The sequence below is a fragment of the Bos mutus genome, chromosome 20 (genome assembly GCF_027580195.1).
Source record: "Bos mutus isolate GX-2022 chromosome 20, NWIPB_WYAK_1.1, whole genome shotgun sequence".
Classification (NCBI taxonomy): Eukaryota; Metazoa; Chordata; class Mammalia; order Artiodactyla; family Bovidae; genus Bos; species Bos mutus.
The window spans coordinates 38,277,036-38,293,109 of NC_091636.1; the positions used below are offsets into that span (position 1 = coordinate 38,277,036).

The 16,074-nt window shown below is 42.2% G+C and overlaps 1 protein-coding gene across 5 annotated transcripts in view; it reads right to left on the reverse strand.

The window, feature by feature from the left end:
• LOC102284917 (sperm flagellar protein 2) overlaps positions 1-16,074 on the reverse strand; it is a 207,936-nt gene that overhangs the window by 56,529 nt on the left and 135,333 nt on the right. For all 5 annotated transcript variants that reach the window (XM_070357654.1, XM_070357652.1, XM_070357653.1 and 2 more), the window contains 2 exons: positions 15,077-15,257; positions 3,666-3,831 (listed from right to left, as the gene is read on the reverse strand). In XM_070357654.1, coding sequence (XP_070213755.1) covers positions 3,666-3,831; positions 15,077-15,257 — 347 coding nt within the window. The remainder of the gene's footprint in view (positions 1-3,665; positions 3,832-15,076; positions 15,258-16,074) is intronic.

Sequence of the window (16,074 nt, forward strand, 5' to 3'; positions counted from 1 at the left end):
GTAAATTTCCACTTTCATACTTGTTAGCATTTGCCTTACATATTGTGGTGCTTATATATATATATATATTTATATATATATAGTCTCTCTCTATATATATTTGTAATTGTTATATCTTCTTCTTGGATTGATCCTTTGATCATTATGTAGTGTCCTTCTTTGTCTCTCTTCACAGCCTTTATTTCAAAGTCTATTTTATCTGATATGAGTATTGCTACTTCTGCTTTCTTTTGGTCTCCATTTGTGTGAAATATCTTTTTCCAGCCCTTCACTTTCAGTCTGTATGTGTCCCTTGTTTTGAGGTAAGTCTCTTGTAGACAGCATATATAGACAGCATATCTTGTTTTTGTATCCATTCAGCCAGTCTTTGTCTTTTGGTTGGGGCATTCAACCCATTTACATTTAAGGTAATTATTGATAAGTATGATCCTGTTGCCATTTACTTTATTGTTTGGGGTTTGAGTTTATACACCTTTTCTGTCTTTCCTGTCTAGAGAAGATCTTTTAGCATTTGTTGAAGAGCTGGTTTGGTGGTGCTGAATTCCCAGCTTTTGCTTGTCTATAAAGCTTTTGATTTCTCTATCATATTTGAATGAGATCCTTTCTGGGTACAGTAATCTGGGTTGTAGATTTTTCTTTTCATCACTTTAAGTATGTCCTGCCATTCCCTCTGGCCTGAAGAGTTTCTTTAGAAAGATCAGCTGTTATCCTTATGGGAATCACCTTGTGTGTTATTTGTTGTTTTTTCCTTGCTGCTTTTAACATTTTTCTTTGTGTTTGATCTTAGTTAATTTGAGTAACACGTGTCTTGGGGTGTTTCGCCTTGGGTTTATCCTGTTTGGGACTCTCCGGGTTTCTTGGACTTGGGTGGCTATTTCCTTTCCCATTTTAGGGACATTTTCACCTATTATCTCCTCAAATATTTTCTCATGGCTTTTCTTTTGTCTTCTTCTTCTGGGACTCCTATGATTCGAATGTTGGGGTGTTTGACATTATCCCAGAGGTCTCTGAGATTGTCCTCATTTCTTTTAATTCTTTCTTCTTTTTTCCTCTCTGTTTCATTTATTTCCCCCATTATACCTTCCACCTCACTTATCCTATCTTCTGCCTCAGTTATTCTACTGTTGGTTCCCTCCAGAGTGTTTTTGATCTCAGTTATTGCGTTATTCATTATTGATTGACTCTTTTATTTCTTTTAGGTCCTTGTTAAACATTTCTTGCATCTTCTCAATCCTTGTCTCCAGACTATCTGTAACTTCATTTTGTTTTCAAGATTTTGGATCATTTTTACTATCATTATTCTGAATTCTTTTCCAGGTAGACTCCCTATCTCCTCCTCTTTTGTTTGGTTTGGTGGGCATTTATCATGTTCCTTTACCTGCTAAATATTTCTCTGCCTTTTCATCTTGTTTAGATTGCTGTGTTTGGGGTGGCCTTTCTGTATGCTGGAAGTTTGTGGTTCCTCTTTATTATGGAGGTTCCTCCCTGTGGGTGGAGTTGGACGAGTGGCTTGTCAAGGTTTCCCAGTTAGGGAAGCTTGCATCACTGTTGTGGTGGGTGGAGCTGGATCTCTTCTCTCTGGAGTGCAATGAAGTGTCCAGTAGTGAGTTTTGAGGTGTCTATGGGTTTGGTGTGACTTTTGGCCACCTGTATTTTAATGCTTAGGGTAATGTTCCTGCGCTGTTGGAGAATTAGCTTGGTATGTCTTGCTCTGAAACTTGTTGACTCTTGAGTGGAGCTTGGTTTCAGTGTAGGTATGGAGGTTTTTGGATGAGCTCTTGTCAATTAATGTTCCCTGGAGTCAGGAGTATTCTGGTGTTCTCAAGTTTTGAATTTAAGCCTCCTGCCTCTGGTTTTCAGTCTTATTCTTACAGTAGTCTCGAGACTTCTCCATCCATACTGCACCGATGATAAACCATCTTCTTTTGAAGATAATGGGCTGCCTTTATGGGTGTCTGGTGTCCTCTGCCAGAGTTCAGAAGTTGTTTTGTGGAATTTTCTCAGCGTTCCAATGATCTTTCGATGAATTTGTGGGCGAGAAAGTGGTCTCCCTGTCCTATTCCTCCACCATCTTAGGACCACCCCCCCCACTTCATTGTTTTTTAACTAGTACTTAAGTATGAGTAGTTCAGAGATAGTCTATGAGAATTAGAAAATAAGGATTTGCCAGTGTTTGCCTGAGAATGTACCCATAAGAAATGGCAGTGTGATTCTAGCTGCAAGCCCAGCTTATACAATTCTGCTGCATCACTTCAGTCGTGTCCGACTCTGTGTGACCCCAGAGACGGCAGCCCACCAGTCTCCCCTGTCCCTGGGATTCTCCAGGCAAGAACACTGGAGTGGGTTGCCATTTCCTTCGCCATATACAATTCTACTTAGTTCAATAAATCTTTCTTGAAGTTCTGATCTCAAGGGGTTCAAATTTTGGGAAGAAGACAAATATTAACAAAGAAATTGTAATTAGATGTGTTGCATCTTATTTGCAGTAGTGGATGTGAGTATAAGTTACAGATGAAAGAGCCCTTAATCTCTCTGGTTTTCTGTATTAGCATCTGTAAAATTAGGAAATTTGACCCAACTAACTATTCCATTAAAGTAAATTGAATCATTTTCTTCAAATGCTGATTATTTCCTTTATGTTCACCGTTTGAGACAAATGAGGGTCACAAGTTCTTAATTGTAGTGCTACTCTTTCCTCTGTTCCAGGGGCCATCACCTCACGCCTCCCTCATCCTCAAGGCTTTGTTGTAACTCCCACTGTAGATACCTGGATGGACTCCACCCAGGAAGCACTTCCTACTTCCTCAGATGGAGTGAGATGACTGTGCTCCCCAGGGACCTCTTTTTCCTCTTTTTTCTCTATCTTAAAGAATTTTAGGCAGGAAGAGGCCTCCAGGAGGTTAAGTTAAACCTGAGATCTGAATTAAACCTAAGGGCATGGCAACCCACTCCAGTATTCTTGCTTGGAGAATCCCATGACAGAGGAGCCTGGTGGGCTACAGTCCATATGGTCACAAAGAGTAGGGCATGACTGAGTGACTAACACTTCCTCACTTTCACTTCAAGCCTGAAATTTACACACACAGAACTAGCTTTTGGGCTTCCCTGGTGGCTCAGCGGTAAAGAATCGCCTGCAATACAGGAGATGCAAGAGATGCTGGTTCCATCCCTGGGTCGGGAAGATCCCCTGGAGAAGGAAATGGCAATCCACTCCAATATTCTTGCCTGGAAAATTCCATGGACAGAGGAGCCTGGCAGCCTACAATGGTCCATGGGGTTACAAAAAAGTTGGACACGACTGAGTGACTAAACTACCACCTGTTGCTTGTAACCCTCTCTTGATTAAGGCAGCTACTATCAGTCCCCTTGCACATACTTTTCAGATTGCACAGTGTCATCTTGGGGTTCTTTTCACATGTTTTAAACTGTCTTTGAGATTTATTTCACCCTGAATACACTTGGTTATGTGGATAAACAACTTAAAAGGGGCTGGCATGGAGAATGTTTGCCAACTAACATTCAAGCTTACAGACACCTGAGTCTCTAAATAAAACCTAATGAACAGCATTCTAGTAGCTCAGAGGCTCATGTGCCTGGTTAAGTGCTTATTTTCCACCAAGGAGAGGTTAAGCATCCACGGTTCTGGATGCTAAAGCTGCGAATACCTTTTCCTTTTTTGTCCTCTTTTTTTTTCTTGGGTGGCGGTGGTGGTGGCGGAGGCTCCTTTTTCACTTTTTTATTTGCAGCCACCTGAGGAAGTTTTTCTTTTGTTTCTGCTGGCTGGTTTTCTTTTTCTTCTTCCATGAGCCTCTGGTGAATTTCAGCAGCCACCTGGTTGTATAAGAGCAATACTTCAGTACATGCAACATTTATGAAAGATGATAACTATTTGGATTGAGTCATCACCCAATGTCATTGAAACCTCCTTTTACTGAAACAACCATGCCATGTATTAAGTCTTTACAGAACACACTTTGATGTTTCACTTAAATGGGAACCTGTCTCTGTCCTGAGATGTGGCTTCCTGAGGCCATCTGTGTGGCAGCCACTCACTTTCTCAAGCCCTGCCTGCCATGTGTCTTTCTGTTTCCTCATTGCTGCCTCCAAACCTGGAAAGCTTCAGAGTCATGCAAGCATTTCTTTCTCAATCTCAGACCTATGGATTGAATGCTCACTATTTTTCCAAGTTATTTAACTTATATGCAGAGTTCAGTTCAGTTCAGTTCAGTCACTCAGTCGTGTCCGACTCTTTGCGACCCCATGAATCGCAGCACGCCAGGCCTCCCTGTCCATCACCAATTCCCGGAGTTCACTCAGACTCACATCCATTGAGTCAGTGAAGCCATCCAGCCATCTCATCCTCTGTTGTCCCTGCCTCCTCCTGCCCTCAATCCCTCCCAGCATCAGAGTCTTTTCCAATGAGTCAACTCTTCACATGAGGTGGCCAAAGTACTGGAGTTTCAGCTTTAGCATCATTTCTTCCAAAGAAATCCCAGGGCTGATCTCCTTCAGAATGGACTGGTTGGATCTCCTCGCAGTCCAAGGGACTCTCAAGAGTCTTCTCCAACACCACAGTTCAAAAGCATCAATTCTTCGGCGCTCAGCCTTCTTCACAGTCCAACTCTCACATCCATACATGACCACTGGAAAAACCATAGCCTTGACTAGATGGACCTTTGTTGGCAAAGTAATGTCTCTGCTTTTCAATATGCTATCAAAGGTTGGTCATAACTTTCCTTCCAAGGAGTAAGCATCTTTTAATTTCATGGCTGCAGTCACCATCTGCAGTGATTTGGGAGCCCAGAAAAAATAAAGTCTGACACTGTTTCCACTGTTTCCCCATCTATTTCCCATGAAGTGATGGGACCAGATGCCATGATCTTCGTTTTCTAAATGTTGAGCTTTAAGCCAACTTTTTCACTCTCCACTTTCACTTTCATCAAGAGGCTTTTGAGTTCCTCTTCACTTTCTGCCATAAGGGTGGTGTCATTTGCATATTTGATGTTTTTGATATTTCTCCTGGCAGTCTTGATTCCAGCTTGTGTTTCTTCCAGTCCAGGGTTGCTCATGATGTACTCTGCATATAAGTTAAATAAGCAGGGTGACAATATACAGCCTTGACGTACTCCTTTTCCTATTTGGAACCAGTCTGTTGTTCCATGTCCAGTTCTAACTGTTGCTTCCTGACCTGCATACAGATTTCTCAAGAGGCAGGTCAGGTGGTCTGGTATTCCCATCTCTTTCAGAATAGAGTACATTACATGGAATGCCAGGCTGGATGAAGTACAAGCTGGAATCAAGATTGACGGGAGAAATATCAATAACCTCAGATATGTAGATGACACCACCCTTATAGCAGAAAGCAGAGAAGAACTAAAGAGCCTCTTGATGAAAGTGAAAGAGTAGAGTGAAAAAGTTGGCTTAAAACTCAACATTCAAAAAACAATGATCATGGCATCCGGTCCCATCACTTCAAGGCAAATAGTGTGGAAACAACGGAAACAGTGACAGACTTTATTTTTGGGGCTCCAAAATCACTGCAGATGGTGACTATAGCCATGAAATTAAAAGACACTTGCTCTTTGGAGGAAAAGCTATGGCCAACCTATACAGCATATTAAAAAGCAGAGACATTACTTTATTAATAAAGGTCCGTCTAGTCAAAGCTATGGCTTTTTCAGTAGTCATGTATGGATGTGAGAGTTGGACTATAAAGAAAGCTGAGTTCTGAAAAATCGATGCTTTTGAACTGTGGTGTTGGAGAAGACTCTTGAGAGTCCCTTGGACTGCAAGGAGATCAAACTAGTCCATTCTAAAGAAAATCAGTCCTGAATATTCATTGGAAGGACTGATGCTGAAGCTGAAACTCCAATCCTCTGGCCACCTGATGCAAAGAACAGACTCACTGGAAAAGACCCTGATGCTGGGAAAGATTGAAAGTGGGAGGAGAAGGGGATGACAGAGGATGATATGGTTGGATGGCATCACCGACTTGATGGATGTGAGTTTGAGCAAGCTCTAAGAGTTGGTGATGGACAAGGAAGCCTGGCATCCTGCAGTCCATGGGATCGCAAAGAGTTGGACATGACTGAGTGACTGAACTGAATTGGACTGATTCTTCCAAGTTCCTGTTATTTCTTGGCTTTCAATCTGGGGCATTCCCCTAAATCAGTGTTTCTCAATCTTTTTTTTTTTTTTTTTTTTAACATTTTATTTAATTTTAATTTTATTTTATTTTTAAACTTTACAATATTGTATTAGTTTTGCCAAATATCGAAATGAATCTGCCACAGGTATACCTGTGTTCCCCATCCTGAACCCTCCTCCCTCCTCCCTCCTCATACCCTCCCTCTGGGTCGTCCCAGTGCACCAGCCCCAAGCATCCAGTATCGTGCATGGAACCTGGACTGGTGACTCGTTTCATACATGATATTATACCTGTTTCAATGCCATTCTCCCAAATCTCCCCACCTTCTCCCTCTCCCACAGAGCCATAAGACTGATCTATACATCAGTGTCTCTTTTGCTGTCTCGTACACAGGGTTATTGTTACCATCTTTCTAAATTCCATATATATGCGTTAGTATACTGTATTGGTGTTTTTCTTTCTGCCTTACTTCACTCTGTATAATAGGCTCCAGTTTCATCCACCTCATTAGAACTGATTCAAATGTATTCTTTTTAATGGCTGAGTAATACTCCATTGTGTATATGTACCACAGCTTTCTTATCCATTAATCTGCTGATGGGCATCTAGGTTGCTTCCATGTCTTGGCTATTATAAACAGTGCTGCAATGAACATTGGGGTACACGTGTCTCTTTCCCTTTTGGTTTCCTCAGTGTGTATGCCCAGCTGTGGGATTGCTGGGTCATAGGGCAGTTCTATTTCCAGTTTTTTAAGGAATCTCCACACTGTTCTCCATAGTGGCTGTACTAGTTTGCATTCCCACTAACAGTGTAAGAGGGTTCCCTTTTCTCCACACCCTCTCCAGCATTTATTGCTTGTAGACTTTTGGATCTCAGTCTTTTTTGTTTGTTTTTCATTACTGATTGTTTTTATGTCCATTTCTCCTAATTACATTCCCCTCCATGAAACCTGAATACTGAAGAAGTGTACCTGCCCACGTACGTTATGTATGTCTGTGCTTTGTACATAAAGTTAGTGAGAATCTGTCTTGTTCTTCAGTCAAGTTTTGGGAGTCCATGCCCTGTATTAACTGGGCTCACCGACACTTGAATCCTGGGCTCCCATTCTATTCTAACACTAGACATCATCCCAGGAATGTACAGTGTTCATGGAGGATGACCTGTCCCCCAGCTAACCATATTGCTGGTTCTTAACTTTCTCTCCCTGGGAGACTTTGAGCTTCTCTCCATATCTGTACCCTCCTCCTTTCACTCTCACAGATTTCCTGGTATAAGAGATTAACTGTGTGGTCACAACAGCTGATGAATGGGGTGGGGTGAGCTGCTGCTGGGACCCTCCCTCTCCCTGTTCTGTGGGCCTCAGTAAAACCTTGTCTTGGGGCTTGTGCAGCTGTGGCTGTGCCTGCAGTTAGAAAGATCGAAACTTTCAAACCATATTATCTTCCGGATATATGCCCAGGAGTGAGATTGAATTTGAAAAAGTATATGTGTTAGTAGCTCAGTTATGTCTGACTCTTTGTGACCCCATGAACTATAGGCCGCCAGGCTCCTCTGTTCATGGAATTCTTCAGGCAAGAATACTGGAGTGGGTAGTAGTGAAAGTCATTCAGTCATGTCTGACTCTTGCGACCCCATTCCTCTGTCCATGGGATTCTCCAGGCAAGAATACTGGAGTGGGTTGCCCTTTCCTTCTTCAGGGGATCTTTCTCATCCAGAACTCAAACCCAGGTCTCCTGTACTGCAGGCAGAGTATATATATATATATATATATATATATATATATATATATATATATATACATATATACATATATATATATATATATATATATAAACTTTGCTGCACACCTGAAACTAACACAATGTTGTTAATCAACTATGATCCAAGGTAAAATAAAAATTAAAAATAAAATAAATTACAAAAGAAAGACTAGACCTGCTAAAATTTGTCCAATGGCTACTGGAGAGGTGAAGGGCATTTATGGGTATCAAACTGAGAAATGAAAGCTGAGACAAGGTTTTCAAAGTTTTCTTTCTCCCTTTCACACACACATGGTGTGTGCCCCACACACCATGGGGGTGGTAGCAACAAATGGTTGAAAACTTAAAATCTCAGTAAGGCAACTGGTGAGGAAATGGACATCCACGGAATTTGTTTATAATGTTCTTACTGTGTCCAAGTCTGATGATATTTCTGGGGAGAATTGGGTTAGGGTCCTGGAGGAGAAAGGGGAAGTTGGATAGAGGTGAACAGAAAGATGAAAAAGGCACAATCTACTGTTTAAGCGCAGGCGGCTGCAACCAGCGCACTAAGCGTGGCTGAGAGGAGCTACCCCACGTCGGAGGTCAGGGGCAGAAGCCGGGAGGACCTGATGCCCGAAGGGCGGCGGCCAAGAGGAGTTACCCCACGTCTGAGGTCAGGGGCAGTGGCTGAGAGTGCCAGGCTGCGACGGCGCAGGAACGGTCGAGAGGAGCTACCCCTGAGGTCAGGGGCGGGGCTGGGAGGAGCTACCCCACGCTCCAGGCCAGGGGCGGCGGCCAGGAGGACCAACCCCACGTCCAAGGAGCCATGGCTGCGCGGGTGCAGGAGGGCCTAGAGGAGCTATCCCACACTGAAGGTCAGGAAGGGCGGCGGTGAGGAGATACCCCTCGTTCAAGGTAAGGAGCAGTGGCTGCGCTTTGCTGGAGCAGCCATGAAGAGATACCCCACGCCCAAGGTAAGAAAAACCCAAGTAAGACCATAGGAGTTGCAAGAGGGCACCAGAGGGCAGACACACTGAAACCATACTCACAGAAAACTAGTCAATCTAATCACACTAGGACCACAGCCTTGTCTAACTCAATGAAACTAAGCCATGCCTGTGGGGCAGCCCAAGATGGGCAGGTCATGGTGGAGAGATCTGACAGAATGTGGTCCACTGGAGAAGGGAATGGCAAACCACTTCAGTATTTGTGCCTTGATAACCCCATGAACAGTATGAAAAGGCAAAATGATAGGATACTGAAAGAGGGACTCCCCAGGTCAGTAGGTGCCCAATAGCTACTGGAGATCAGTGGAGAAATAACTCCAGAAAGAATGCAGGGATGGAGTCAAAGCAAAAAGAATACCCAGCTGTGGATGTGACTGGTGATAGAAGCAAGGTTTGATGCTGTAAAGAGCAATATTGCATAGGAACCTGGAATGTCAGGTCCATGAATTAAGGCAAATTAAAAGTGGTCAAACAAGAGATGGCAAGAGTGAATGTCGACATTCTAGGAATCAGCGAACTAAAATGGACTGGAAAGGGTGAATTTAACTCAGATGACCATTATATCTACTACTGCAGGCAGGAATCCCTCAGAAGAAATGGAGTAGCCATCATGGTCAACAAAAGAGTCTGAAATGCAGTACTTGGATGCAATCTCAAAAATGACAGAATGATCTCTGTTCGTTTCCAAGGCAAACCATTCAATATCACAGTAATCCAAGTCTATGCCCCAACCAGTAATGCTGAAGAAGCTGAAGTTGAACGGTTCTATGAAGACCTACAAGACCTTTTAGAACTAACACCCAAAAAAGATGTCCTTTTCATTATAGGGGACTGGAATGCAAAAGTAGGAAGTCAAGAAACACCTGGAGTAACAGGCAAATTTAGCCTTGGAATATGGAATGAAGCAGGGCAAAGACTAATAGAGTTTTGCCAAGAAAATGCACTGGTCATAGCAAACACCCTCTTCCAACAACACAAGAGAAGACTCTATACATGGACATCACCAGATGGTCAACACTGAAATCAGATTGATTATATTCTTTGCAGCCAAAGATGGAGAAATTCTATACAGTCAGCAAAAACAAGACCAGGAGCTGACTGTGGCTCAGATCATGAACTCCTTATTGCCAATTCAGACTTAGATTGAAGAAAGTAGGGAAAACCACTAGACCATTCAGGTATGACCTAAATCAAATCCCTTATGATTATACAGTGGAAGTAAGAAATAGATTTAAGGGCCTAGATCTGATAGATAGACTGCCTGATAAACTATGGAATGAGGTTCATGACATTGTATAGGAGACAGGGATCAAGACCATTCCCATGGAAAAGAAATGCAAAAAAGCAAAATGGCTGTCTGGGGAGGCCTTACAAATAGCTGTGAAAAGAAGAGAAGTGAAAAGCAAAGGAGAAAAGGAAAGATATAAGCATCTGAATGCAGAGTTCCAAAGAATAGCAAGAAGAGATAGGAAAGCCTTCTTCAGTGATCAATGCAAAGAAATAGAGGAAAACAAAATGGGAAAGACTAGAGATCTCTTCAAAAAAATTAGAGATAACAAGGGAACATTTCATGCAAAGATGGGCTCAATAAAGGACAGAAATGGTACGGACCTAACAGAAGCAGAAGATATTAAGAAGAGGTGGCAAGAATACACAGAAGAACTGTACAAAAAAGATCTTCACGACCCAGATAATCACGATGGTATGATCACTGACCTAGAGCCGGACATCCTGGAATGTGAAGTCAAGTGGGCCTTAGAAAGCATCACTACGAACAAAGCTAGAGGAGGTGATGGAATTCCAGTTGAGCTATTCCAAATCCTGAAAGATGATGCTGTGAAAGTGCTGCACTCAATATGCCAGCAAATTTGGGAAACTCAGCAATGGCCACAGGGCTGGAAAAAGTCAGTTTTCATTCCAATCCCAAAGAGAGGCAATGCCAAAGAATGCTCAAACTATCGCACAATTTCACTCATCTCACATGCTAGTAAAGTAATGCTCAAAGTTCTCCAAGCCAGGCTTCAGCAATATGTGAACCATGAACTTCCTGATGTTCAAGCTGGTTTTAGAAAAGGCAGAGGCACCAGAGATCAAATTGCCAACATCTGCTGGATCATGGAAAAAGCAAGAGAGTTCCAGAAAAACATCTATTTCTGCTTTATTGACTATGCCAAAGCCTTTGACTGTGTGGATCACAATAAACTGTGGAAAATTCTGAAAGAGATAGGAATACCAGACCACCTGATCTGCCTCTTGAGAAATTTGTATGCAGGTCAGGAAGCAACAGTTAGAACTGGACATGGAACAACAGACTGGTTCCAAATAGGAAAAAGAGTACGTCAAGGCTGTATATTGTCACCCTATTTATTTAACTTATATGCAGAGTACATCATGAGCAACCCTGGACTGGAAGAAACACAAGCTGGAATCAAGAGTTCCAGGAGAAATATCAATAACCTCAGATATGCAGATGACACCACCCTTATGGCAGAAAGTGAAGAGGAACTCAAAAGCCTCTTGATGAAAGTGAAAGTGGAGAGTGAAAAAGTTGCCTTAAGGCTCAACATTCAGAAAACAAAGATTATGGCATCTGATCCCATCACTTCATGGGAAATAGATGGGGAAACAGTGGAAACAGTGTCAGACTTTATCTTTTGGGGCTCCAAAATCACTGCAGATGGTAACTGCAGCCATGAAATTAAAAGACTCTTACTCCTTGGAAGGAAAGTTATGACCAACCTAGATAGCATATTCAAAAGCAGAGACATTACTTTGCCAACAAAGGTTCGTCTAGTTAAGGCTATGATTTTTCCTGTGGTCATGTATGGATGTGAGAGTTGGACTGTGAAGAAAGCTGAGTGCCAAAGAATTGATGCTTTTGAACTGTGGTGTTGGAGAAGACTCTTGAGAGTCCCTTGGACTGCGAGGAGATCCAACCAGTCCTTTCTGAAGGAGATCAGCCCGGGGTTTCTTTGGAAAGAATGATGCTAAAGCTGAAACTCCAGTACTTTGGCCACCTCATGTGAAGAGTTGACTCATTGGAAAAGACTCTGATGCTGGGAGGGATTGGGGGCAGGAGGAGGCGGGGACAACAGAGGATGAGATGGCTGGATGGCATCACTGACTCGATGGATGTGAGTCTGGGTGAACCCCGGGACTTGGTGATAGACAGGGAGGCCTGGCGTGCTGCGATTCATGGGGTCGCAAAGAGTCGGACACGACTGAGGACTGAACTGAACTGAATGTTTACCTTCAAAGAAGTTTGCTGTCTTGTGGGCAACACAGACCAGCCAATTCCTGCGCTCTCCAGATCCCTGCTGCAGAGTCCCACCACGCTTCACAACTGTGGATCGGCATGTAACTGTCCTCAACTGTTCTGTATGTTAGTCACTTAGTTGTGTCTGACTCTTTGCAACCCCATAACTGTAGCCTGCCAGGCTTCTCTGTCCATGGGATTTTCCAGGCAAGAATACTGGAGTGGGTTGCCATTTACTTCTCCAGGGAATCGTCCCGACCCAGGGATCGAAACTGGGTCTCCCACATTGCAGGCAGACTCTTTACCATCTAAGCCTCCAGGGAAGCCGTCAACTGTTCTATGGCTGTTAATTCTCATCTCCACTCTTGAAATGGGCTGAGAGTTCCCAAGAGCTAAGTCAGCCCTGCGTCTTTGTTTTATCCATAGCTTTTAGCATCTGTGTTAATACTCATAGAAGATGCTCAGGAAAGGCTTACTGATTGACAGGATTTCTTTTAAAACAACCATATGCTACAGAATATATCCACAGCTTCTGGCGCAGTGGTCAAGAATCCATATGCTAATGCAGGAGCTATAAGAGATGCAGGTTCTATCCCTGGATCAGGAAGATCCCTTGGAATAGGAAAAGGCAACTCCCTCCAGCATTCTTGCCTGGAAAATTCCATAGACAGAGAAGCCTGGTGTGCTACAGTCCATGGAGTCATGAAGAGTTGGGCATGACTGAGTGACTGAGCACACACACACACCCACAGCTCTTTCGGTATTAGCGGAACCTCGAAGGGATGCAGAAAGGTTTCACAGAGCAAGGCAGTTTTTTTTGGTGTGTGTGCATGTGTTTTTTTAATCAGATGCTCTTTTGATAAAAATGAATTTCATGATATATACTGTACTTTCAAATTCTTGGTAAAACTGTTAACATTCTCCCCTAAATTGCAAGCAATTCATTTTTGAATCCGTTCTTGCAAGGCACAATAAGTTAGTAATTTCCTTTAAAATTGGATTTTTCTCCTCTGTAAACAGCCTTGTGATAATGGTGACGGTGATTATCATTATCTGCATTTTTCCGGTCCACTTCCCTCAAATACCTCTGGGTCTCTTTCAAAAATTAACATAATTCACAGTATACCTAGTAATCTAGCTTGTAAGGCTGAAGAAACTCTAGAAATAATGCTTTGACATAGTGGGCGTTAAACATGACTAGTTTCTTTGAAATCATTGCATACCTGCTAATTAGAAGAAAGTTCTGCTAAAAATGAACATAACACACTAAGTGGATAGCTCTCAGTAAAGCTGCTGTGTACAGAAAAAGCCCAGGCTAAAGTGCTGTTATTTCAATTGCCCCGATCTCAGCTGGTCCTGTTCTCCCTGTATCACTTTATTGAATCAAGCCTTTCTTATTTGAAACTCAAAGTTCTCTTGTGTGTGTTAGTTGCTCAGTTGTGTCTGACTTGTTGTGACCCCATGGACTGTAGGGGTCCAGACTCCTCCATCCATGGAATTCTCCAGGCAAGAATACTGGAGTGCATAGCCATTCCCTTCTCTAGGGGATCTTCCCAACCCAGGGATCGAACCTAGGTCTTCTGCATTGCAGGTGGATTCTTTACTGTCTGAGCCAGCAGGGAAAGTTCTCTTACAGTCATTTAATGTCAAAATCATTTGGAAGTCTACTAGAAATATAAAGGGCTTCCCTAATAACTCAGTTGGTAAAGAATCCACCTGCAATGCAGGAGACCCCAGTTCGATTCCTGGGTCAGGAAGGTCCACTGGAGAAGGGATAGGCTACCCACTCCAGTATTCTTGGCTTCCCTTGTAGCTCAGCTGGTAAAGAATCTGCCTGCAATGCGGGAGACCTGGGTTAAGTCATAAAATCAGGATTCAAATGTAATTATTGGGAATATTAATTACTGAACAATCCTTCCTCCTATGCTTTCTGTATGGTTTTCAAAAATCTGCAAGCAAAGTGGTACAGTTTTAAACAAATATCTTAACATAATGATCTATTATATTTAGTTTCCAAAAAACTTTCATATTCATTATTTCATTGGATCTTTTCAATCATTCAAGAAAGGCTAGGTAGAATGTCTCCCATCTTACAGATAAGGAACTGAAGACTCAGAGAGGTTAAGTGATTTTCCTGAGATCACACAGCTTAACCAAGAGGTATGGCCAGGGCTCTTGGTGCTGTATGATACTAAGAATCTAATATTTTAAAACTTATTTTCCTAGATAATTTTAGTGGGATGCATAAGACTTATAAATTATATTTATGTTCAATTAAATGAAGAATAATAATTAATCAACTTCTCTTTTTAGAACTTCTAGATCTGGTTTCCTACTCTCTGGTGCTTGGTGGTTGTGGTCTTTGCAGGCTACAGCTCATTGCCACTGCCATCAGTGTCACTAGCATAGCAGCCGAAGCATCTCAAGAATGTACTGAGGACTCAATATTGTGTTAGATGTGGGCATTATGCTAGGTGCAGCAGACACAGAAAGTTTTAGAATTGTTAAGTATTCAGGAAAACATTAATGAGATAAAAATTATAAACAATAACCTAGACAATAAGAGTCAAGAGTAGGAGAGACAATAACTTCTACCAGGATTGGAAGAGCATATAATCACAGAAGGTTTGGGCTTCGGGAAACAGACAACTGATTGGTTGGTAATGAAGGTAATACTAAGACTTAAAGAAAGTGTAGGCTGAATTCCTGACTTAAAAAATCTGGCCCTACTGGGTCCCATTCTTAAATGGCAAATTTGGCTTCTCTGTTTCTCTTATTTCTTTTAAAAAAAAAAAAAACTTCTGGGAGATATAAATGTATATCGTGAACATTGTGTAAACTTTATATTTATAGCATATTACCAACTTTGGAATTCAATGAATGGGTGTTACTAAAAGAAAATGTAATAACCAGCATTGCTTACCATGTGAGATATCGCCAAAGAAGACTGCTGCCACGTATCCATCACCATCTTCTCATCAGCCTCAAAGTTTAACTCTACACTTTCCAGCGTGTAATCGATCTTGCCCTTCAGGATGCTTTTTGTTTTTGGTTTGGATAAAGCTGACTCTGGAGAAATGGATCTTCGAGGAACCAGGGGAATTCTTGGGAAAATCAACAAAAAAGAAATATAAAGACTTTAACAGAATTCTAATTTTGTGGCCAAGCAACTCGGTAAATTCTGTTCTCTTGTTCTAAGAAGAACCCTTTAGATGGAGAAAAGACTATGAAAGGCTGTATTCAAGTTTTTATGATCCAGAGACTCTTATTAACAAGAGGAAACTAGAGACAAGCAATGCTAAAATATAATCTTTAGGACTAATTCTTGGTAATTATGAGGAAGGCAATTTTATGAAGAAATTCAATTTTGGAATTTATCTGGGATATAAACTTCTGACAAGGAATAAATCAGTCATGAAAAAGCAAATCAAATAGATTTGAGCATCACTTCTTTAATATGACTAGCACTTGGCTTCCGGAAATGAACAGTTAAAAGTGGGATATATTATAATAGATGTGAGGTCTGCAAGGGGTGTCTCACCGAGGTTTGAGAGCTCCAGCATCCCTCCCCCCACCTTGAGAATGGATGATGAACTGTTTTGCAAAGTGCTGTGAGAACACAGAGTTAAGCTTTCCCCCTGCTCTCAACCATATTGCTGCTGCCCCTGTGTAGAGATTTTAGAGCTGCCCCTGGGAATATCCAATCCCTGAAGGATCCCAGGATCTCAGAGGCCAACTGCAGGCAGTGATCCACAGATCAGAATGCTTACTGTGACTGGGATCCTGCTCAGTGATAGAACATAGGAAGGGCTTTCAGCGTGGGCAGAAAGGAGCTCTCAGGATGCCTTGGCTAAAACTTGAGAAGAGCAAGCATTTAGCTTGGCAGACTCAAGTTGCTGGGGAATGGAGCAGTGATGCAGA